Here is a 25,792-nt window from a genome sequence, read left to right on the forward strand (position 1 = left end):
GTAAACTTCAAAAGTAGAGATCAGGGAAGCCCAAGTGGAGAGCTGGGCTGGACTCCCTCAAGGTCACAGTGGGAAAGGGGCAGAGGCAGGACAGTCTGTCAGAAGCCCATACCCCCAGGGGCTCTTATCCCAAGCAGGAGATTCAGCAGCTGCCTCTCTCCACAGCAACCCTTTGCCATTGCTCGCCCGCAATTTTTTGGCAAGTTGTCGAAATGCACAAAAGGCTCAACAGCAATCGTGATAAATGGTTCCTGTCTAAATGTGGGTCTATTCCATCCGGAACTTTTGAGGTCGGAGCTTTGTCCTGAGCCTAACTCCCCCGTTCCCTCCACACTTATTTAAGGGACAGCCTTACAAAAGACCAATGCCATTACAAATAGTACATTTAAGCCCTGTAGATTCCCCAAAGTCTTATAAATGAAACACATCAATTTGATTACCGTACTGTCTCACATACAACATGCCCCAGAATAAAATATGTGCTTTGTTTTCGAGGAAGAACAAACTGAAATAGATCTTTCCTAGTAGTAAGAGCAGCAGCAGGGAGCCCAGCCTGCTCATTGTTCAACTCCCTGTGCCTGCAGATTTTACTTTTGCTTTTGCCAGGTAACAAGAAGAAACTGTTCTTACTGCATTTCTTGCAAATAATGTGCCCTGTAATTTCCAGCAGCTGTTGGGTTTGTTTGTTTGTTTGTTTTTTGGAGGGGGGGGAAGGGGAAACTTTGTTGCAGGCAAAAAAGTACAGTATGCACAGAGATTACTGAGCGGCGGTTTCTAAACGGAGGGGATCTGTTTAGCCATACAAAGCACTACTTTGGTACAGGAAGTGACGCTGCATCTAGCCGAAACTAGAGAGCCCCGAGTACATTTCATCACCCAGGCTGGCACGAACATCCTCCATGTAAACCAAGGCCCCACACCTGGGCACACATGATGATGAGGTCGGTGTTTGTTCGCAGCCAGTCCAGGAACACCTTGACAGTAGGAAGCAATCCCTCGTTGGTGAGGATCTCCAGCTTCTCCTCAAGCGACTTCTCGTTCCTGCAGGATTTGTTACTGGTGACGCTTTCCTCCGAGTCGGACATGTCATCTGAAAATACAAAGCACAACAGGGTTTAAGGGGTTAGACCACAAGCACAGAACCATGGTGGTATGTGCTTGAGGAAACTGTATGGGAACAAGAAGGAAAATAACCTTCAGGATTTCCCATTCCCTGCAGATTGGTGTCATCTCATGGCACTTCCAACTGTCTGTGCCTGCAGGGCCTATCTCTGTCTTGTCTGTTTGTACAGCACCCAGCTCCAAGGTGTCCCACTTCAGTGACCCAAGGTGATGCAGTAATATCAAGCAAGAGCAACTGAGAAGTCTGGAACCTACTCCCAACTTCCAGACCAAGGTACCAACATGCCCTGTCCCCAAGAAGGAGGAAACTGCTATATTTAACCTAAGATGCCCAGATGGTAATGGCAAAGTGGCAGAGAAGTAATGGCAAAGTGGCAAGGCTTATGACTTCCTCCCTCTCGTACAGCACCCGGCATGTTGTTGGCACCTGGGTGATGATGGGTCCCAAAACGCTTTACCACACAGGTCTCAGTTCAACCATCAAGGAATACCATTCTCTTCTGGAACCCATGGGCATACATTTGAGCCCTGAGTACAGAGACCCTTTGGTTTTCCCTACCCAGTACATGCAATGGTGCTTCACACTGTTCTAGGTGGAACAGGAAGTCCAATCGTTCCACAGCCAACACCACATTGTCAAGCTGAAATCTGCTTTTTGAGAGCAAAACACGCAGTTTAAAGTTACCTGGCAGGAGCCAGGAATAAGCAGCAAAGGAGAAAAATGTTCTGCTGCTTGCAAAGAGGAATTAACATCCAGTTCAAACTTGTCCAGGTGACAGGCAGGAGATACAAACTCAGGCACACAGGTTTAGAAACCTCCCTGTGCCACCAAAGATCCCTTTCAGTAGAGCATCTCCCTGACTTATCCCCTGACCTTGGAATGGCAGCTGCATATAAAATAAATCTCCCTGCTATTGGGCCCCCAGGGAACTTTTCAAGATTCCTCCACAAAGTCCCTCTCCACTTGGCAAGAGGCTGCTTATGCATCTGTGTCCAACTGGCAGAACCCAAATTCTCTCCAGTGACCCCACAGAAACCAAGAAAAGGAGCCGGGGGGAGGGAAGGGGCAAGTCAGCTGCTCCTGGAACCTCCAAACCTGCAACTGGGTTTGAGAAGAGACCCTGCAGAGACCAGCCAGATCAACACCAGCTGCAGCTGGAACCTCAGCTGCTACAACAGGGGAGCGGGGCAAGGCAGTTAATACCTGGAGGCTCATCAGTGCAAAGCTAACGCCCGTTCTGTGTCCTTCCAGGACAGAAGAATCATTGCCCCAGCAGATGTTTCTAGGCTTGTCATCTTTTTACCAGGAAAGAAAGTTGGTTTGATAATCATACAAAATGAGGGCTGGAAGGGACCTCAGGCAGTCATCTAGTCCAAACCTTGCTCAAAGCAGGACCAGCCCCAACTAGATCATCCCAGCCAAGGCTTTGTCTAGCTGGAGCTTAAAAACCTCCAAGTATGGAGATTCCACCACCTCTCTGGGTAACCTGTTCCAGTGTTTTACTGCCCTCCTAGATAAGGTCCATCTCTCCCCCTCCTCACAACCCTGATGTCAGAGACCTTTCTCTCCCATCAGGAAGGACTGGAGGAAGCCCCTTCCAAAGTGGGTTAACGCCAGTCTGAGTCTGTCTAGACTTAGACTTACAAGATGCGGCATCAGATCACGTTTGTTAGCTACATCTAATTCTGGCTACTCAATGCTGAATCAAGCTAGTTAACGGGAACTAAAACTGCACTTGCAAGTAACAGACTTGAGTACATATCAAGGCAGCACATTCATGTACAGGGGCTGCAGGAACATGATGCAAAATGCTTCCTTGATCTTTGGGACAGAGGAAGCTGGAAAGCAGGACAAGCAAAACTAGACTAGCCTGGGGCACGCTTGAAATGCAAAGGCTATACATGTAGTACAACTCCTCTGTTCCATGCCAGAACATGACTCTGATTGCACAATGCACACCCCACCATGGCTTTAAGAAATAGGCAGCGCCATCTGCTGAGCATCTGAAGACAGAAGCCAGGACACAGGCACTGCCCCACTGCATCTGCATCTCTGCCCGGGGCCAAGTCACATCTGCTGATACAAACAAGTTTCCCAAGCATTACCTCCGCATGCGCAGCTCACGTAGCCCCAACAGTTATGGGAGAAATACCTGAACGCAGCCTGCCTCAGCCACCATCAGGACCACTAGATAGATTCCAACTGCAGAATTTTATAGGACTTTTTTAAAAGAGAAGAACAGTAATAATGTCTAACTCCAGCTGGGTGTGCAGCCTTAGCAAAGCTAAGTTTCATACAGACTGAATTTAATCATCAATCATCTTTACAGTCTAACCTTCTTCCTCTTCTCCTATACCAGCAAAATACACCAAGTGCCAATATTTGTTATCTTTTCCTGGCATTGAACCAGCACTCACTGAAACAAATGGCTTAAGAACATAAGGAAGTGCCAATGACTGGATCAGGCTGTGCATGCATTTTGCCCACTATCCTGTGGATGGACCCAGGACCCTGTGTTCTCCATTACCCTTCATGCTCCCCTTTTAACCAAGCACGTGCTTCTTACCTTGCTCAACCAAGTCAGGCTTGTTCACATCTCCATTGATGCAGGGCTTGCTGCCCACTCCCTCCTTCAACGCGGTTGTTCCGCTGGTCGGCTTCAGGAGGACGTTGCTGAAGGTGGGAGCCAGGCGGAAGCAGCGTTTGGTCTGGAAGAGCTGGGTGGACATGGCCTGCAGGTTGCTGGCTATGCTTGCCTCATTTGTGCCCACAGACCCTGGACCATTGGCAGCAGGGTCAGGGTTCTCAGTCTTGGGGTTACCTGGGTTTTTAGAGTCCCCCAGCCCACTCCCCTCCACACAGTTTTTTAAGGCCTCCTTGGCCCTGCTTTTTGCGCTCCTGGTGCGGCCCCCTCCCTCCTCACCCGGCTCATCCTCCATGTCCTCCAGGTCTGAGCGGGACTCCTGGCTGTTCATGTCTGAGTCCGTTTCTACATCGAAGGCAGCCTCTGCCTCCTCGTCACTCTTCTCCGAGCCGCTCTCAGAGCCATCGCTGCCCTTGGCAGAGTCATGGCTGGAGTCTGAGTCGAAGCCTTCACTCAGGTCGCTCTCATCCACCTTCTGGGGGTGGCGCCGACGCCGCAGGCAGGAGAGGCGTGAGTACTTCTTGCCTTTCTTGCCGTCGTTCTTCTGTTGCTCGGCGCTGGGCTGATGGTTAGCTAAGTCAGCCTCTGCTTCCTTCTCGATGGAGTTCACAGGCTCCCGCGGCTCTTGGTCATCTGAAGACAGCCAGAACAAAAAAGCTTGGTTAGAAAAGCCCTGAGGTCTGATGCCATCAAGCAACTAACCCCAAGCCAGGGAAAGTGTCAGCATCTCAGCTTAGGTGCTGTTTTTATAGGGCCTATCATTACACAATGCAACGTGGCATCCTTGGGGGACAGTGCCACTTTGTACAGAGCTGTATGAGTGCTAATACAAAGCAAGCAAACCCTGCACCTCTGCTAGCCCTGCTTCCACAGAAACGCAGGTACTTAATTACAGACAGCTCCATTTCCTCCCCTTGGCTTTTACTAATCCCCTGAGCTGTTCAGTTACTGGCAGCAGAAATTTATCACAGCAAATGTTGCGAGACTCCTGTGCAACACTGACTCAAACCCTACTCAATTCCTGTTAGCCAAGGAAAGTGCTTGCTATTACCTGATCAGCCAGTGGGTGGCCAGTGGGAAATTAAATGCGCTGGGTTCTATTTTCTAGGGTTTAGGAGACTGATAATCAACATCCTTTACCGAGCAAGCCCCGCAGAAAGGCCAAGGACAGAACGGGCCCAAGGAACAGAATCCCTGCAAGTCAAGGCCATAGTCTGTAGGAAGGAAAGAGAACTAGGAAGTTGGCATCCTTGTTGCCTAAGCTGGACCAGTTTTGTTATAAGATTCACAGATGCTAGGGTCAGAAGGGACCTCAACAGATCATCGAGTCCAACCCCCTGCCTAGGCAGGAAAGAGCGCTGGGGTCAGATGACCCCAGACAGATGCCTATCCAGTCTTCTCTTAAAGACCCCCAAGGTAAGGGAGAGCACCACCCTCCCTTGGAAAACCATTCCAAATTTTGGCCACCCTCGATGGGACTGCTGAAGCCAGCACAGCACAGCATTCATTTCTATACAAAACCGCATTCTCCCCAGTCTCCTCCCTCCACAGAAGAGTCAGCTAGACTAGTGTATTCCCCAGCTGCAGGCCAGGTAGCCAAGGGAAGTGGTCCGCTACTCATCAGTGGATTACTGTGGGCTTCATTAGTGTTTTCAATTTAAAAACTCTGCCGATAAGGCTGTGTGGAGGTCCATGGGAAAATGCAAGGGATGGAAGAAAAAAATAAAAAAATATGATTTGTGAAATTTTTTTGCCAAGAACTCATGCCATTGGCTAAAGGCTAACTGTTCACTTAATACACACTTACAAATCTCAGCTTAAAAAAAAGAAAGAAAAAAAGAGTCCAGGGTTTGTGTTCTAACTGAGCCATCTGCACGGACTCCTACTCAGATCTCTGCTCAAGTATCCAAGGGGCAGTGTGACTACACGCGTGCCAGACAGCTTGGTTAAGCCTGACCACTTCTTCTAATCGGGGATTGAATGGGTTTAATCCACAGTCTTTATTACAGCTGTATCACTCAGCGTCTTAAGAGGCTTAACTCACCTTGTCTTATTCAAAACCAAGGGCAGGGGAAGAATCTGTATCTGCTAAACCAACATAACAGCATATTAAAACACAGTTGGTGGAGTGATACAGGGGAGATCTCAAAGGAATATTCAATGTGGAATGTTCTCCACTGTTTTTTTATTGTAAAGGAGTTCTATACTTTTTGTGCTACCTGAAGCTGGCAAAAGTGAATGAGGCAGGTAAACGTGTGGTCGTTCTGAGGATGCGGCTATCTGGTATAAGGTGGAAATCATTCGAGATGTGCCTGGGATGGTCAGTGAAACGGTTTGTGGCAAGTAATTAAAACCCAGCACAATAAACATTCTAATTTAATTAACACTTCCCCCATATGCTGAAGTTAAGCCGTTTCCCATGTGCGATTAGATCAATACTTAGCACTTCGCTCCCTCCCTGGCCACCTTCTAGAAAAACTCCTGCTTAATGAAACTTTCCAAATACATCATTTGGGTGAAGAAAATGGCAAATTCTTTTTTCCCCCGAGGATCGTGACTGGGCAGAATCTCCAAAGGAGACTGAAGACATTTTATTCTATCTTCAGTGACCTCAGCTTTGCTGAAAACTGCTCGATAGGCAAACTCTGGCAACAAAGATCTCTGCCCATATTCCCTGAACAGCCGCAGCAAACACTGCAGCAGGGCAAGCATCTCATTGACAGTGCCCTAATCCTCATCTCAAGGGGAGAGAAAGGAGTGCGCTAAACAGCAACAGAAGGAGAATAAACCTCAAAGGTATGGGTGAGGGAGAAGAGATGTTGAAGGAGACTGAGGTTTGGAAGGACAAACGCAGAGGCAGCAGAATGACAGAAGGGAGACAAAAAAGAGGGGCAGAGGGGGCCACGGGGACTGTACAGACAAGGTCTGTGAGCACAGCTGGAGCAAAAGTAATGGACAGTTTATAAAAGATGCAGGTACTCTGAACTGGAGTCTGAAGAGAACAGAAAGAAAACAAAGACAATACGGGGCAGTTCTGGGGAACACATTGGCACAGCCATGCAAAACTTGAGGTCACTGCTGAATTACTAAGCAGCTACCTCCAGTCTGGCAGGAAAGCAGTCTGCTACCCACCCCTTCCCGTCAACCATGCAGCCACCTCCAAGCCTGGAGGATCTTTCCTATTTTTCACTGCAGCAGACCCCTCTCTGGCAACATCTGTTAAGGTCACCCAGAACTGAGTATCTAAAGCAACAGAAGGGAGCTCCCCATGGCTGAGAACAAGGCCAAGCAGACATTACAGGCTACTGGTGGCATAGTGATGTCAGTCAGGAGTGAGTCGTGGCTGACACCAGCTGTGAGAGAAGGAACTCTTAGCACGGATACAGTGATAACTGTGTCCACAACAGTGTAACCTGCTCCCTTCCTGGGGTGTGGTCTATCCATACCAGTACAAAGCATGGCTTTGCTGGTATAGTTATGTCCATATTAGATGTGCTTTACCTGTACATGATTGTGGCAGGAAAGATACAGCCTCAGCTGTGTAGATACGCCTGCCTCGCACGCTTCCAGCTTGACCATAAAGGATCTAGAAGTTTAAGCTTTCCCCATGCATAGCAATTTCCCTGTACTGTCAATCTCATACTCAGTGCATTTAGGAGGGAAGCAGTGGCTACATACAAGGACAGAGCAGTTGCTACCACCCTTTCTCTTACCTGTGCCGTCGCTCTGGAAGGCTGGGACTGGATTCTCCCCTTCCTCCAGCTCTGCTTGCAGACGAATATTGACGTGATTGATCAGATGAGAAAAGAGGGCCAGTGTGAATGCGATGGCTGCACTGTACTGCTTTGAACCTGCAATGAGACAGCAGGATGATGTGGAGGGAACAGGTCGTCTTGATACTGCAGCAAAACGGATGTTGCTTGAGATTGATTTGCTGTCTGAGTTGGGAAAACTAATCCCTGCCCCCTCTGGGCTCTAACTCCATCCAAGAAGGACCTGCCCTCAGCCTAAGACCCATATCTACTGCATTTCCTGCTGTGTGGCAGGGACACATTCTTGATAAGCTGCATCCACTGTCCAGGGGGTCCTGTTTCACGAAAGATCTTCATTCATCCATGAATCCCAGGCATCAGTGATGTTTTGTATCTCAACTTACGTGCAGGAAATCATTTTAGTAAGCTGATCACTATGGCAACCAAAGTGGTATCAAGCATGCCAATCACTATGCATCTAGCAGGTTGACACCAAGGCAGAAGAGCTGTTTAGGATGCCAAAATGAGAATATAACTGAGAGTAATAAGTAAATGGAGGCTGAATATCAGGAAGTCTCTGACGATCTTCTTGTAAGTACATACGTGACCCCCACAACCATAATACCCGAGTGCCTCACAGCCTTTTAACGCAATACTTGTGTACGCACTTTACAGGTGACACTAAGAGACTATGAGTTTTGCTCAAGACCATGAAGGAAACTCATGATGGAACACAGACCTGATCCCAGATGTCCAGATTACGAACCTAGTCTTATAATGTACTGGGACACCCGCCACTACCACCCCCACCATAACCCTCCCTCCTCAAGGAAAGCAGGGTAAACACCCTCACTGTTTCACACTGTACTAGACACTAGAAGATGCTCTGTAGGCTGGAATCCTAACAATGGGACCAAATCAGTCTGTCCTAAGGGGCCTTTTCCATCTCTGCCAAATATGAAGCGAGATTACATGAATGTCTAGTAGCCAGTACTCAGCTCTAAATAAATCCTCTGTAAAATGGATCCCCATACCCCTGCAGACGGTCAGAGTTCACAAGGGGCACGTCCCCTTCCTTCTGTCACAGAACTAGAATTCAGCAAGCTGCTTTGCTAATGGGATAAGTTAATTATGCATTCGTTACCTGCCCTCTTGAGGCTATGCACACTCATAAGGCAGACGATAACCATGCGGAAGATGAGCAGGTCAGGAAGGAAGGAGTACCCGCTCTCATATTCCTCTTCATCTTCACTAGCTGAGCTCAGGTTGGGGGGAGAGGGCAGGTAGAACAAACACAGGTTGAAATCCTCCAGCACCGATTGGCAAAGAGATGTCAGCTCGGAATCCACAGAGCTGGACAGAGAGGAGGAAATGAACAACTTCACCATCCAATTGCCCTGGAGTGAGTTAAGCTCCCCCATTCAACAAACAAAAAATCCTGAAGAGTTGACCAGCACCAGCCACGGCTTTACAGTGGACAAGGGGATTAAGCAATGTATGTATTAAACCCTGATCCAGAAGAGTTTGGGATCAAGCAGTAAAGGGTTAATTTGGAGATATCAGGAAGTTCCCTGTCAGACAGAGAAAATGCAGGAGAACCCACATGTCTGTACAAAGCTTCCCATTGATGCCACACAACAGGTTCTGTTACTCTTTCCCCTGAACAAAGAGTGATAAGATTACAGACATCTTAGCTGAAGGAACTGCGCTGCAGTTCTTCACATGGGCAAGACTGGGAAGCCAATGCTCTCCTCCTGTCCCTGGCAGGAAGAGAGGACTGGGCAAAGATAAGAACAGTCAGGGGCAACAGGGCAAACAAAGGGCCTGAGAGGAAGAGCTCCTGGGTGCTACATCTGCTGGCTTCCCCGTGTATGTGATGCCAGTTAAATCATTTAACCCCTTAAGGGAACAATTTAGGATTTTCTTACTGTGAGTCAGACACAAGAGAGCATGGAGAACTACCTTACCTGCTTTTGGGCTGCAGAAGACTCTGTAGGTACATAAAGCTCACCAGCAGTCTTTTTATATCTTTGCATCTGTTGGGGTAAAAACGTAATCGTAAGGAAGCAAGCACCTCATCCATCAAACACAAGAGAAGAGAAATGCTGTTATTACTGTGCAAATCACTTCTCAAATAGTTATCAACATTCAGCAGGAGCAGCAGAGTAAATCAATTTATTCCTAGTCTTCCACCTTCCCTACAGAGACCCTAAAGTATGGTCAAAATAGACTCTGCCCTTGGAGAAGCCTCCTCTGGAAAAAGAGGCTTTGGTATTCTGCCCATTTCAGAACTGGTAGCTTATCTCTGAAAACAAGAAACATACCAAGATGTGGGTTGCAAAATTCACAGAAACATCAGAGTGAGTCAGGGCTTACGAGACTATTTGGTCCGGCAAAGAGCAAGTTCTTAACCTTGCATGGATGTGCAAAGGAGGCTTGGCTTCACAATAATCTCAACCATTCCAGCTGAGGGACACCAACATTATCCACTGTTAATTCATAAGGTTTCTGAATCTCTTCTCCCTCAAGCTGAAAAATGGAAGTCAGATACCACAGGACCTGCCCACTGGTCTTGGTTGTGTGAAAATGCACCATGTGTTGGGTTTGGGTAGCTGTCATGCTGCACATCTACTAGAAGGAATCTATCTGGAAGCAGGCAGCTGACATGCATGAATAAACCAAGCTTTGGAAACATGCTGTAACCCAGACCATGAGTGGAAGATCATAATGCGTAACAACCAAAGCCAGGAGAATGGATCAAGACAGCAAACACAAAAATTTAAAAGATGAAAACAGGTCAGACCACAGATCCCATCTAGCATCTCACAGTGGCACAATGGATGCTAAAGGGAAGACCTACATGCAGGGTCTAGCCACTCTGATCTGCCCCCCAGCCCCTCTTCCTTTAGGACTTCCCAGGCCTCTAGAAGCTATAATCTGGAGATGGCAACTCTAATTACCATGTTTAATACCTACTGATGGGCTAATCTTGCAGGTGTTACTCACACTGCGGAGTACCTATTAAATGCATCATGAATGAGGATCTATCAGATGGAGGATAATTATCTGTAATTTCCCATAAATGGAGCAGTCATCGCAGCTAGCCCTGGTATACTTAAGACAGGGAAAATTGCTACATTGCAGAGGTGGCTGCCACATAGTGCAGGAGCAGTGCAAGCTTTCCATACATGCCTCCTCACTAATATTCACCCTCACCGGCAGTACCCAGCCCCTAAGAAAGAGGAATTCAATCTTTGTTCCTAATCAGTTCGTGGCCTCTTTCCTGAGACCACCGTCAGAGGCCAATAATGGGAGCTACACAGAAATCATTGATCAAATAGTAACTGAATCACTGCCGACTTGAGCTGAATTTGTGGCAGTCAGGGTGAGACTGCACCCCAAGCACTGCTCCGGAAGCTATTCGACTCATGCCAGAGCCATACCCCAATGCCACTCCCTCAGTTCTTACCGTTTTTTGCTTGGAGACAGTTTCCTGCTCTCACATTTCTTCAGTTGATGGTACATTTTGGCTGCCTTGTCATACAGCCGCTTCAGGTTCCCATAGGCCCCTTCGAAGGACACTTCAGACTGGATGCTAAAACACGGGTATTTCACAAACACACGGTTACCTTACCTACCTCACCAGTTACACCCCAGGACTTGCATTTTGTGCCATAGCTTTGAAGCTCTTAGGACCAGATTTTTAAAGGTATGTAAGCACCTGATATAGAGAGGAATGATGTACTTTAGTGCCTTTTGGAAATCTTATACCTTTAAAATAATCTGGACATTGTGTTCTTTTTACTTAGTCTGTGGCATCATGGTTCCGTTGCATGATGCAGCCCTGAATCAGGGTAGGTAACCTTCAGACCCACGCTCCCACCAACTGACGTGCAAATACGCCAGACTAACAGCCAAAGAAAAAGAAGTGACTCTGGCACTGCAGCTGAGGCAGCAGGGAGGATGAAGCACCCCCACTGCAGACACTCACCAGCGTAAGTAGCAATAGGTAGCTTCCACGTTGTAATATTTACTCCCTGCCAGTGTACCCAGCTGGTTGAAAGGCATGCCTGTCAAGCAAAGCAGACTGGGTTATTTCACCTCTACGTCTCATTACATCTCTGCCCAAGATGGATGGCACAGACCAGCTGCTACAAAAAATATTGGAGCCATGCTTAGAAGATCCTGGTTTCTTGTTCCCTTCACCTCCCTGGACTACAGTTTTTTATACTGGCCCAGTATCCCCTATGCCAATTACTTGCTCCCCCTTTCCCCTGCAAACACATCCTCCCATTTCACTCTTACTCATGCCCATCTTCCCTAAGCTATCATGCTGCCTTTGTCCTAGCGATCCACACGGGACACAGTCTTATCTACATTTGTAAAAGCCCAGCACAAGTTTACCGCACTATTTAAATGCTTATCAATTATATAAGGACCTGGAAGTCAGCTGTAGCAAGAGCTCAGTAAAGGAAAGCCTTGAGCTGTGCAAAGAAAGTCACTGCAGCTTTTGTAAAACTTTCTTTCTGCGCTCTACATGGGGTCCCTGGCTTCTAATAACCGCTCAGATGCTGAAGCTTTTATTGAATGCAGCTGTCCACTTGACAGCCCCTCTCCCAGGGGTTTGTTACACATGTGCTCCATGGTCTGCTCTAGTGTCTAATTGGTTTCCAAGTGCAATTCAAGGATTTTATTTTGCTCTGTAAACCTCTCAACAGCTCTGGGTCCAGGTCTAGATACTTTTGCTATCATGGCTAACTACCTCTCTCACTTCTGAGCCCCGCATTTGGGACTTTCTAAGACTAGGTTTAAGCTGACCACAGCTAAATGTAAGCTGGATACCACTAGGTTTTTAAATATCAGAGAAACAAGGTTCTGAAATCACTTTCCAGTAGTAGAAGCAAGGCAATAAACCTGACTGGTTCTAAGATGGATCTTGATAATTTTCTGGATGGGGTTATATGACATAGCGATAACAGGGAACTGCCTTTGACCATGAAGGTAGTCCTTTCCCAGCCTGCATTCCTGCTGGCTGTGGGGTGTTAGACAGACACGCTTAGGCACAAGCTTTCATCTTTCATCTCCTATCAGCTTGGACAGCCTGCATTTGGCTTACAGGGATCATCCGGCATCAAGGGTCTGCATATTTTTACAAAGGCCATAGATTCTTTAACTGACCTTGCATCAACTGTATTCTGTATTACTGCATCCCTGCTTTTTGCACATGGACTCAAAAGCACGACAGACATTAAAGTACAACTAACTGTTAATTAGATCTTATTATTTAAAAGCCACCAGACAAGAGGGCCTTTAAACAATGCTTCCATGCTTCTAGGAATCTCCATCTGCTTTCCCTAAATCATCCTGGGAAGCAGCAGACCACCTGTGTTTTACAGATGTGAAAACAGGTATAGGGATGTCAAGAGACATGCTCAAGAGGTTTCACTGTGCTTACTCTGGAAAACAACCCAACCAACACTCCCAGTCTGAAACACCTGCATGAATTTACTGCTTGCAAGTCAAAATGGAATGTGGGGGGGGCAGTCCAGCAAGAAGAGCAGCATCAGCATTAACGCTCTGCACAAACAGCAAAAAACTGCTGGATCTTGCCTAAAGCAGACAAGTGTGAAATCGCTTCTTACATGTGAGTTGAGCTTGTGTGTGCAACGAGAATGGCAAGGATGATTACCTGACAATTCAGAGTCATTCTGGGAGTGAATGCAGAGGTACTTTCCTCTCTCGTGTCAAACAGAGAAAGGGAGACTCTCCTATAAAGGGAAATTATGCTAACCGGAGAGTAAAGCAACTCTGCACAACAATAAATGTAAGTGCAAACTTCAATAGGACAATCACGACTGCATGTTTTCTCCTACCTGTTTTCACAGGAGATTAAGGCAATAACAGATGAACAACTGTACTCATAGTTCACAGTAGTTCACTTACCAATTTGTGGGGCAACGGAAAGGGCCTGATAGTAAAACCTCTCAGCAAGCAGTTCTGTGTCCACACCTGCCAGCTCATTCTGATAGCGAGCTGGAAAGTAACACATGCACATTACTCACAACAGGGAGCATTTTTTTTTTAAATATTTCCCAATGCAAAGAGGAACAGGGAATATTCTCTGAGAGGGGGTAGAACTCCAGACCAGAGCAGCAGCTTGCCCTAGCATACTAAAAGTCCCTCAAAATGAGAATCAACAGCACTGGTGACTTATTATAGAAAAAGGCTGCAGTAAGAGCACAGAGCCGTGTGGGGTTTGCGATGAAGAGGCAGCAGCTGATCTTCAAATCCACTGTTTTGCATGAAATGTGGAAGAGTTTCAGGAGATGCCCCATTAGGTTTGCTTGTGCAAGGCTGGAGATGGGCAGCTGGAACTCCTGCTTGAGTCATGTGCTGGAATTAGTATTACCCTAAAATATGCTACATTTGTATTCTCAATTCTCCAGCAAGCAGGGGAGACCAATACTCCAGCAAGGCAGGAAGAGAAATGTCTACTGTTCGCATCTGGATATGGGCAAACAATTAGCCTTGACGTATCTAGAGCAGACAGAGGCAAAACTAAAGAGCAGCTCTGGGACTGGATAATATTTGGCTTCATAGAGACTTCTGGCAACAGCGTCATTTGGAGGCAAGCACATGTTTTTCCATCCAGTTGCATATGACTTGCCCCCAGGAGACATCTATTCACCTGCATTATAACAGGAAGGTTTGTGTGCCATGATAACACTGCTGCAGCTTTTAGTTGTTTGAAGGTTGGAGTGTGTCATGTATCTATTTACAAGGCTCCCTCTCCACCAGTAACAGAACAGCTTTTCACACATGCTCATCTGTATTTTCACCACCCTCACATGCACAAATATACAATCAAACAGAGAACTGAAAATTCACACGAACCTCTTGAGGCTATGACTGAGATGCAGGCATGTGTTTAGTTCCAAACAGACTGACACATCAGCACCCTCCCCCCACCACCCCTTCTCGCTCGCTTCTAAGAAGTCATAGCTTTATCACTATCACCCTAGAATTAATCTGAATTTTCTATGATGGGGCCCAATTCTTATTTACCTATAAACTGTTCCATGCTACCATGGCTGCATAAAAGGGCCTTAAAGCAAATGTACATGGAAGCTATGTTTATTTTAAGGGTCTTTACACTGCCAAAGCAATGTTAAGGATAACCAGCCATATGTTATCATACAGGAGAGGATTCAAAGCTGATACACTTGATACAGCTCTAAGTGAGCTGCAACTTCCCTGTCAACCAGCCTTAGAAGCCTCCATGGTCTGTAACAAATTACGTATTCGATAGAATTTCACCTTAAACTTGTCATTGACAAACATATGCAAGACAAACCAATGTCTGTAAGGGATTGTAGCCGGTGACTAATGAGCATGGTATCAGTATGATGTATGTAGCATCTTTTGTGCATTAAAGGCTCTGTTGCAAGAAGACATGGCTCTTACCTAAATCTCCCAGATAAACCAGACATCTGTGACACGCCATCTGTGCCCACTCCATCTCCTTCTCTGAGGCAGACACGGGTTTCTTGCAGCCTGTGTGAGAAACAGCAAATTAAAACACGCCCATGGGTAAGGACAGCTGGCAAGTAAAGTGGCAGCCTACCATTCGGCAAGAGAGACAGAGGGCTCAGAGGGCAGCATTGGCCTTTGTGGTGTAGAAGAGATTACTACAAGGTTCAGTTAAGGCTACCGGGTATGCCAGACTCAGGCAGCCGCTCTCCCTTCCCCTTTTGTAGTTCTCCCCTGTGCTTCCCAAGGTACAAAATACATCCCAGTAGCTGAAGCATCAGCAGCCACAGATGGAGAACTGCTTCCCAAGGAAACAAACTAGTTGCTGGCTCCTTCCTCTGTTCCTCCTGCCATTTTCCAAACAGCTGAGCTAAATTAACTAAAGCAATTAAGTGTGACTTGACTCAACTCCTGGGAGGTTGTCATTAGGGAAGCATGGTCCCATCTCCTACGAGAGCCTTCCTACCAGCCAGACAAAGAGCATACAGTGTTCCCCAAATCCTGACTGGCTGCCGAGAGCCAGAGAGTCTGGGAGGCAACACTATTTTATGCCTGTTTGGGAGAGATGCAGAGAATTTTAACTGCCACAAAATGGGCCAGTAGGGAAGAAAATAGCATGCACAGTCTAGACTCAGTCCTCCTGGATCCTATTTTCATGCACAGCAAAATGAAAGGAAACAGCAGGGATTAAACAGAAATGATTTTTAAAAATGTTGAGTTCAACCTGTATTCTCAGTAATTTCCCTCTCAGCTCTGCTGAAAGGGTGCAGGCAACTCCCACAGCCCAAATGACCAGTGGAGTACCCTGACTACTAGATGTTGCACAAGTGGTATTTTCCCAACAAGCTGAGTCAGAACTCTGCATACCATTGCTGTCAAATCAATCCCAAGTCCCCACTTCCCCTTCTGCAGAACCAGCCCGCATCCTTCATTTCTGATGCAACATTACGCTTTCATTGTATTCACATAATATTGCTTCTTCATGACAAGCATCAGGAACACCCTCAAAATCTTAAGGAAGGAGGGGAGCCACCCAACCACTGATCCAAAGCTGAAAAACACAGCCAGAATTTAAGACATACAAGTTCAAGGATGCATTAGTGTTGCAGAACCAAGAAGTGTCTCTCACAGTATACCTTTTACCCTGACATTTCAAAACCAATCATGATCTAACTCTCTTCCAGCAGCTAAGAATGGACTGTAACCCCAAAAGGTTTGACTGCTAGACATGAGGAAACAAACTCCAGGCAGATTGCTTTTATTTTTGTTTCCTTTAAAAAGTTTGCTGCTTCCATTCAGAACTCACAAATGTGACTGAGATCCTCTACTTCTGTCACTGGTCTCACATGTCTTCAACGTCATCAGAGTTTAATGTGGCTGCAAAGGTTTTCCCAAGAGGGTTCAACTGTATGTCAGGGCCCTGATCTCTATATGCACAGAAAGTGCGTAAATGCATCACGTGGGGCAAGGGAGGAGACAGAAAAACCAATGAACAGGCACCTTGGAAACAACCTATTACTGTATTTTCTCACATATGGTGGGCCCCAAAATAAGGTACAAGCTTTGTTTTTGAAAGACAAAATGAAGAAAAAAAAGACCTTTCCTTGCAGTAACTGAGTAGCAGCAGCTGGGACCTGAGCCTACTCACTGTCCTGCTCCCTGTGGATCATGATTGCCCAGTAAGCAGCAAAAACTACTCTTACAATATTTCTCACATATTTCCTGCTCCCAAAACTCTACGTGCCCACTTTAATTAGAGTCACTAAAGTCATCTGCATAGGCAGGAGAGCTCTTTCCAAACTGCCCTGTACAAATCAGCTGAGACTGAACATTTTACCAGATCTTCTAGGAGCAACTTAACTCCAAGAACGTGCATTTTCTACCCTGTCATGTTTCCTTCATTAATTACCAAAAGTTCAGCAGAAGAATAAGAACCAAGCAGGAGCTCTGCTCTGAACAGATAATGAGCTAATCAGGGAGGGACAATTCCCTGAATGTTAAGAGACACAAGTAATAGCGAGGCAGAATCATCCACTCATGGTTCTTGCATCGACCAAGAGCTGATGCATGCCAGACACTGACCTATCAAGGGATCTGTTACATGAGTCCAGTCAATACAGCACTGCAGCTCCAGCTGATAGTGAGACTGAATGTAGAGAAGAAGGTGTTGGTAAAATCCTATGCCAGCGATTAGATGAGTCCGGTATGCACACTCCAGGGTGCTGCGACTGTGAATGTGCTACAGGGAACAAAAATAAGAACCTGTTAATATAGTCCAGGTTGAAATTCCTGCTGGCAGCTCACACTGGGCCAGAGCTAAAACAAGTTGGCAGGGGGCTTTTTTTGCCAGCAAAGTCAGGCATCTTTCTTTTTCTCAACATCCTAACCTCTAGTGCACTATATTGAGTAGCACTTGATAGGTATAAACATCAAGGAGGCAGAAGTCAATCAGGGAGTGAATACAGGTATAGCCAGGCATGACTGAATGATCCGTCTGGTCTTTATGATCTCTAACGTCTATAAACTACCCCCTGGACTGATTAGGTTATTATGCAGGTAGCCACCAAATCCTTATTCTTACATGGCAACTGAAGATAGGCTTCTGGAAATACACACAACCTGTTCCTTAAAAGTACTCTGCTCCCCAAAAACTAGCAGTTTTTTTTCCTCACTCCGTTGATTTGGTTTACGGTTGTGGGACAGCATATAGGACAGATAAGAACCTGTACCTTGACAAGCATAATACCCATGCAATTTGTGCTCTCAAAATCTCAAACCAATATGTAATTGTGCACCCCGCCAAACACACAAGGGCTCCAAAAGAAACCATTCCTTTCAGAGTATTTTCACTAACACTCACTGTAATGCGTCTGCTGTGATGCACTCAAAGAAACTGGCACTACCATTTTGTGTCACTCCTAAAGGTGTTTTTCACTGCATGGGAAAGACAATTCGGTAGCTAAAACACAGAACCAAGACTTGGGAAATCTTAGTTTCTATTTTCATCTCCAAGGTTTGCTGGGACAATCTGTGTGATCACATGCCTCAAAACTCAAGTTTCTGAACTTAAAAAACAAGATTTAAAGGCAGCAACAGAATACTTGTTTGCAATGCTTCCCTTTGCTTCACAAAGGTCCCACAGCCCTCCATTCACCTAGCATTTGTGAAGATTCTTAGGCTCCTGAGCTGAAAGATATTCCAAGAGATCTCAGTTCCCTCGACAGTAGAAAGTCCTTTAGATAAGATCAGCCTGGTAATTCCTATTAGAACAAGGCTCGCTTTACAGTCAACTGATAACATCACTGGCATGGTGTTACAATTTGAATTTCCAGAGTCTTTTCTGGCCCTCCTCTAGAATAATCTAATCAGAATTATGCGGCCCGTTACAAATATTGATTCTGACGCCTGCTTCACAGGGAGATGTTATGCCAATTTTAGAGATGAGGAAACAGAAGCAAGCAACCTGACTCGAGACATGGCAGCTCTGAGGTTACATCATGATAACTGATTTGCCTGAGGCGAGACCAGGAGCCGATGTCCAAGGTAAGATTAAAATTCAGAAGCCCACGGATTCGTCTCATGGTCAGATCATGTCCCCACGTCAATGCAGCCATTTGCACATTCCTGCTTATTGGGCAGCTGAAGAATTTGTCTCGAGGCCAGCCTACAAGATGGAGTGGCAGCCCCAGCGCTTTACTGACATAGCAGCAGAGCCCCCAGCAGAGATGTGACATGCACTGAGTGAGGTGTGCGCGTGCGGGGGGAGGGGAGGTGTCGTCAGCCATCAGGAGTATGGTACGGACAGGTTTTGGCAGTACAGCAACATCTAATAGAGGATGGGACCTCTTCAAAGCTGGAGCTGACAACTGTGGCAGCAAAATTTTGTTGCCTAGGCCACAGCTCCGAGCAGGGTTACTTGCCTTTTTATTGGTTTTGATGAGCTGGATGACTTCGTAGTAAACTTTTCTCCAGAGCAGTTCTTCCGCTTTCCTCCCATATTCTACAGGATGCAGGAACATCAGCTTCACGCAGAGTTCTCGCAACCTGCAGTAGAGGAGAGAAACTGCTGTTAAGAGTCACAGAGAAGGGCTGGAAGGGACCTCCAGAGGTCATCTAGTCCACCCCCTGCCTGAGACAGGATTATGCCTATCCAAAACATTTCATACAACCATAATGTAAGTTCTACATAAGACTATGCTCGACCCAGGCACAGAATAGACCTAACACCCTAACCTGGTACAGGTAAAGCAGGGGAACTGTGGCAGCCAATAACCTGTTTCTATAAAATGTTGTCTATATATGTTCAAGAGGTCCTGGGTAGAGGCCATGCCTCCCCACCACTACAGAAGACAAAGTTCCATTTAGCAACAGCTACTTCTATGCCTCTAGCCTTATGGAAAGAGAAAAGGGAGAGTTTGACTGCTACTATAGGACCAGTAGGACCATGTAGTGACAAAACAGTTTATCTTACACTTCAGATAGACAACAGCTGCAAAGGGCAGAGATAACAGTGTGCTCAGCTGCAATAGAGGGTGGTGGGTGATGCCCCCTCCAAGCTGCCGGACAGGGAAAAAAGGCCACATCAGTCTTCTGAAGAAGATGTATATATTCTGTTTCCTCTGCAGGAAGCAAAGTGTTTGGGCACACAGGTAATGAGGCTGCTTGCAGCTTATCAGTTATGGAACAATCACACTTCACCCCAATACGTGGCTCCACATATAATCAGGATGAAGGAGGCCTGGAATCACCAATTCACTGCAAACTGTATGGCCAGGAGAGTCTGCTACAAGGCTTCTAGATGTGGAAAAAGGAAGTTGATGTGGGTTCCTTATTAAGCACCATGCTCAGAGAAGTAGAAGAAACTTTCCGGCTAACAGGAGACATCTGATAATCATAAGAATGGCTCAGTGGACGCACTCCCCGAATCAGCCTGGTAACCTTTACCAGCCACTTCACAGCCTGACTGGAAAACACTTCTTTGGAGAGGGAAATGGCAAAACAAGCAGCTCAATAACTGTCCACGGCAGGGAGCTGAGTGTTCTTGCTCAGCAAGACTTTTACAGGATAAAACTGCGTTAAGGGCATCACTGATAAACGATGATTTTCGAGGGCAGTTCCATTACCCTGAGGACTTTTTGATCTTTAGATACAGAATCAGTAAGCTTTCCTCCTAGAAACTGTGTATTTCACTGTAAATATATGAAGCGTTTTCACCATGTAGGTATTTTAAGAGTTATAAGAACAGATTGTAACCAAAGAGATTACTTCGTTTAGACTGCAACTGCATGCAGAGTCCCTGATCTATCACTGGCACTTTTGCCAAAATAATAAAAATAAGGGGAGGGATGGGACATGGGACCCTTACTTGTTTCTCAAGCTGATGTTCTCCGGCTTGAACACTTCTTGATAAGCTGCCTTGTTACCAAGAATGAGGTCCAGTCTGTGAACCGCCTCCACCACCGCTCTGAAAGATAGTAGAAGAAGAGCTTCAGGGTGACATATTCCATGTGACCATCTGGTATGAGATTCAGGATCTCCCGCTGATGACTCCAGACAGGGAAGGCGGCTGGCTATCATTAACGAACTATGCTATACCCACTGCACATCAGGGGATCCGCCATTTTTGTGCAAGCCTATTATTTTTAAAAGCTTCTGAAAATAGAAGGAGGCTTATGTAAGCCATAAAGCAAACACTGTAATTCATTTGCTTAACCACTAGGTACCACTGGCTGACCAGTCAAAAATATGTTAGTTGTTGCTCCAACAGTAGATTTAAATGATGTTGGATTCTACCAAGGCACCATGAACGTGTAACCTCTGCAGTTAATAAGAAATCCTGATGCCAGATTGGTTTCTGATCATTACAACAAGGGGCTGCTGATCTAAAGTCCTTTATCCTCTGTTACCTTGTCAACCTACTCCATGACTGTCAGCATGGCTTCCCCATCCCTGTTGCAATGATTCCCTGATGAACTCAAGATCCCTGGATGAAAGATGCCCCATAAAAATGAAATACTTTCATGCTTCTGGCAAAACAATTTAAAACATCTGAATTTAGGAAAAAAATGTTTCACCAAAGCCACTGCAACGCGGAGCTGGGACCCTCGAGAGCATAAGCAGCTTAAAAGCCATGGCTGTGAGTCACTGTTCAGGTCTCCTGGGTCTTGTAGAGGAGGATGCCCATGTGTGTAAAATATCAAGTATACGGCAGTTCCAGCCTATGAGCTAAGCTGGCTGATTGACCCAATTCCAGATGCTGTACAAGAATCAAAACAGAGTCTGGACTGGGGGCAATCATTAGTGCTGGCAAGAAACATTGGTTATGGGAAATGTGTATTTTGCTCATTTCCCAGACACACACACACACCAACAATCTGCCAGCAACCAGGAACTAGCAACCAAGCAGATACCTGCTGTCCCCTACCCTGCAACTCCTTGTCCAATATCTGTAGTGCTGTAGCTGCTATTCACGAAGAAACTTCTTTGTACATGGAGCTCAAGGCAAATAAGGTGTGCTTCTTACTGGTACCTGGAAAACCCAGAAGGGCCTGGCTGGAGGAGCTCCTTCTTCCACTAAGGATCACACCGTTTGTCAACCTTGTGCTCAGGAAGGCATGTTTGCCTTGGGTCAGGTTGGCACAGACTGGGGTTTTGCCTCCCTGTCTCCTAGGACCCTCTGAGCACATACAAAGCTAATGCTTCCTTCTCGGTGCAGCAGCTGGGCATTGACACAGCCCTGGTCCCCACTTGCTTCTACTTGCACCATGCTGTAGTGCTGGTGGTATTTCGGGTACTGGGTCTCATAGCAGTGGGTGAGGATTTGGCATGGTGCTCTGGGGGTTTCCGTGGGTTACCAATTATCGGGACTTTGCCCTTCCAGCACTGTGATAGTACTGTAAGCAATGAATCAGAGACCAATATGAGCCAGTCTACACTGAGCAGGACAATGGATCAGAGACCAGTATGAGCCAGTCTACACTGAGCAGGACTAACTGCTTCCAGCAGGATCCAGCCACATTGCTGACAGCACACAATCTCCCCCCAACCTCTCCCATCAGGTTTTCAACAAAACACAAATCTTGAAACTCTCCAACCTTCTCCCAAAACAGGCACAAGCAGATGCCAGACTGCACACATGGCCTGCAAGTGAGGACATGCAAAGAGAAAGGCTTAAATGGGGAGGCTAAAACCAGAAACAATTTCCTTGCAAAGTACATCAATCGGTGCAAGGCAACTGCCAGCCTCAGGTACAGACGAGGTAAGGCTCTGCAGTGGAGCCCTGGACTGGAAAGCAATCCTGGAAAGGAGGCCAAAGTGACAACATGGTCCATCCCACAGGATACTCCAAATGAGCAATTTTCCCCCAAACAGATTAAAAATCTCTCATTGGATTTAACTAGTTAACAAGGGGGTGGGGGAATGCAAACAACAGGCCACGAGATCAAAACAGCCACAAGGCAAAGAAGGAGACTACACTGAAGTAACAATTTGTTTTTAAATACCTTATTTTCTCCTATTTCCCTCGGGGTTGGGGATCACATGCAAGTGGTCAAAAAAACCAGCAATGCTTTTTGCCCAGTGAGCTCCAAGCACTTTGGAGGCGTTAAGCCAGCCTCACAGTGAGGCAGAGAAGTCAGTTGCACGTGGGAAAACTGAGGCCCAGGTGCTATGAGATTTATCATCAGTCACAGCCAGAAAGAGAAAGTCAAAAATAGAACTCGGCAGTTGCATGCGCTGGTCCCCTGGTCTGCCCCCAAGCAGCGTGCTAGAAAGATGAGCCTTAAGAGGGATGGCTTGATTGGTAATCTCTCAGTTTTGTGCCTCTAATCGCTTCCTAAAAGGCTTTACTTTCAGAGCAGGATGAGGGGAACTGAACTGCACTGCTTTGGCATGGAGCTGACTTTTGTGCTACATGTACAAGTGTCACCACATGAACTTGGAACTGCTGATTCATTTCGTTCCCCTGCAGCGAAGGGGGAAGTATGTGAATGGCTCTGAAGGCCTTGCCCTGCAGGAGCAGGCCAAAAGCAAGGAGCCCTTGCTTCTGCCCAAGTTACTGGTAAAAAATCCCCGTCTTTTGTCACAGCGTGCCAATCAAGAACTACCCATGCTGTCTGCTGGCCAGCCTCATTAGGTCACTGTGACTCTTCTCAGAAGGAAAGCCGACTTTACGAGCCAGGAAGTGAGTAGCAGCGGACACCTGCTTTCAGACAGATAAGCAGCCCCCGGAAGTAGGATGCCACCGCACCTGTGATGTGACACAGCCCCTACGCCCACTTTTAAAAGTGTAAATTTGCTGTTCTGCGCAATCAAATTCTGACCCAGGTCTCCTGCCATTTATTCACTGCAGTCACGCAGATGCCTCATGGAGACAGGCAATTCGGTTTCCATCTGACAATGCAAAGGAGTGGAGAGCAAAAGGCGACAGCAAAGTCTTGCGAAGGGAGTTGGCTGAACTCAGGAACAGGAACTCACGTGAATGCTGCACAGGAACTGCCAGGGCTCCAAACCACATTTCCCTTCCTGAGCAGAAGGAACAGAGGACTGCTTGGAGGTTAACCGTGCCACTGAGGCAAACATGGCATCAAGTGGTGAAGGAACGGATCTTGCTGGCAGGTACCAGGGTGGAACTGGCTGCCAAGTGGGAAGTCAGGGAATGCTTTTTCTTCTAGGGACCTGCTGAGTGTTTACACTTTCCTCCAGAGCAGAGGGGTAGGAATCAATCATTAGGGTGTGTCTACATGATGCATTTCCAGTCATAGCAGGAGGCAGGTCCTTGTGGACATTGGTCTTCCAACTATGTTTTTATGGGTGCACAAACTAGCACCGTTGCCTGCAATTTGAAGGCAGGAAGCAACAAGGAGGCCAGAAGGAAACGTTTCCCATGAAACACGTGTCATGCACACACTGGAACAGGGTTTGATCTCTTCCACTGAGCGAGACAGGAGGCTGAAGTACATTTTGGGGCTGAGAAATTAACCTTCTGCCTCATTCTCTGATATAACACCTGCTGGATGGGAGCCCTGCTGTCAGCCAGAACATCAGAACCAGAGAGGAAGCAAGTCAGATGCCAGTCTAATAAAAGAACCAAATATGGCATATCACGCCAAGCAATGTGGAAACAATCCAGTAACAAGTCCTCCTTGGCCAGAGAGGAGGATGAGCTAATGCCTTCTTTCTGTGCCACTGACATTTTGGAAACGGGCAAGGCGGCAGGGCAGGTTACTTACACTCTTCATTTAAAATCTTACAGAGTGGGGCAGCCTTGGTTAGAACAGGATGTGCCTGGTAGAGGAACTGCAGATTCTAAGGTACCAATGCAAAAAATAACATAATGCAGAACAACCAAATGACTGCAGACAAGGAGACAGAGTAAGCGAGAAGCAGCTGAAAGGCTAGTAGTTACTTGGCTCCACTTCAGACTTTGCATCCAGGTGAAGTCAGGTTAGTGGTGGTAAATGAAGATCTGAATTGTAAATGATAATGCAGCAGAACCCAACTGGCACATGCTCCAGAAGGGCCTGGGAATGGACCATCTTAGGAATTACCCAACAGGACAGGGACCTGGGACATTAAAGTTTGCTTCTTGGTTGCTCCTAACTCCATGTGTGACCCCCTCAATGCTTAGACAAGAGTGGGCACAAGGATGATTCCATTCCCATAGAGTTTAAAGAAGATATTTTACCATACAAGCACGAACAAATCAGAGACAATTCAACACAGAGGATAAAAGGTTCTACAAGCCTTCCACGCTGCCCATGTCCTGAGCCGTTGTACAGAATGGACGTGGAGCAGCACATCAAGATGGAAGGCGAGTTACTTGGACATTTCACTCAATTCCAGGGTTGAACGGAGGCGTGATGTGCCCGTGGGCTCTGTTTAGGGTGCAGGCTGCATTCGTAGACATACCAGCCACATGGGAAGCGATCCCCCAGCTAACATAGACATTTATAAACTCTTTGAGAAAAAGCAGGCTGCTGCCTAACAGCCTTGGCTTTCTACTATAAAAAACATAATTTGTAAAGGCCAAGCAGAGAAATCCCTCTGCTGTAAAAACTCAAGTGACCACAGAACTAATTTGGCCCTGGGAATTTCAATACTAATCTTACTTCCCCCTTGCTTTAACGATGAAGGGTGCTTCAGCACAGCCTGAAATAACACCAAGACCCTCACACACCTTGCCATGAAGACAAGGCATCACCTGGACACTGATGCAGCCTGCCACAGAAACAACCCAACCCTTGTTTTTCATGACATGCAGCATAATTAACCTGAATGCAAAAAGGCACGCACTTGTATAAAGATTGGCACAATCACAGATAGGCAAAGGCATTAGGGTGAATAGCAATCCAACCTGTCTCTGTGCCTCTGAGTTATTACGCCAAGATCCTAACCTGCTTTACAGAGGTAGGCATGGTGATCTTCATCTCCCAGAGGAAGACAGACAAGTCCTTTTATCTCCCCCTAAGGTCACGGTGCATGTCACTGACACAACCAGGAGTGGAATCCAGTTGTAACTCTGTCACCATGTCCGATTGCAAGATAATCCTTCTTGCCCTGAGCTATCCCCACCCCTGCCACTCTGGGTTACTGTCCATGTTTCTTAGCTGGAGGAAAACGATGAAGAAAGGGATGACTGTGCTACAGGCTCAGAGCAAATTAGGATAGGAAGAGAGCCCAGGAGAGAGGATTCCCTGTCCCTAGGGGTGTTCTTCAAAGCAGGGGGATGACAGCACATGGCAG

The 25,792-nt window shown here is 46.6% G+C and overlaps 1 protein-coding gene across 1 annotated transcript in view; it reads right to left on the reverse strand.

Annotated features, from left to right (window-relative positions):
• SMG5 (SMG5 nonsense mediated mRNA decay factor) overlaps positions 1-25,792 on the reverse strand; it is a 38,391-nt gene that overhangs the window by 11,444 nt on the left and 1,155 nt on the right. Inside the window, exons 2-13 of the mRNA XM_059718779.1 lie at positions 20,415-20,513; positions 18,970-19,093; positions 17,132-17,288; positions 14,984-15,073; positions 13,463-13,552; positions 11,511-11,589; positions 10,989-11,114; positions 9,487-9,555; positions 8,664-8,872; positions 7,481-7,618; positions 3,690-4,400; positions 921-1,090 (exon numbers count right to left, since the gene is read on the reverse strand). Of these exons, the coding sequence (XP_059574762.1) occupies positions 921-1,090; positions 3,690-4,400; positions 7,481-7,618; positions 8,664-8,872; positions 9,487-9,555; positions 10,989-11,114; positions 11,511-11,589; positions 13,463-13,552; positions 14,984-15,073; positions 17,132-17,288; positions 18,970-19,093; positions 20,415-20,513 (2,062 nt within the window). The remainder of the gene's footprint in view (positions 1-920; positions 1,091-3,689; positions 4,401-7,480; positions 7,619-8,663; positions 8,873-9,486; positions 9,556-10,988; positions 11,115-11,510; positions 11,590-13,462; positions 13,553-14,983; positions 15,074-17,131; positions 17,289-18,969; positions 19,094-20,414; positions 20,514-25,792) is intronic.

The sequence above is a fragment of the Alligator mississippiensis genome, chromosome 15 (genome assembly GCF_030867095.1).
Source record: "Alligator mississippiensis isolate rAllMis1 chromosome 15, rAllMis1, whole genome shotgun sequence".
In the NCBI taxonomy this organism is placed as follows: domain Eukaryota; kingdom Metazoa; phylum Chordata; order Crocodylia; family Alligatoridae; genus Alligator; species Alligator mississippiensis.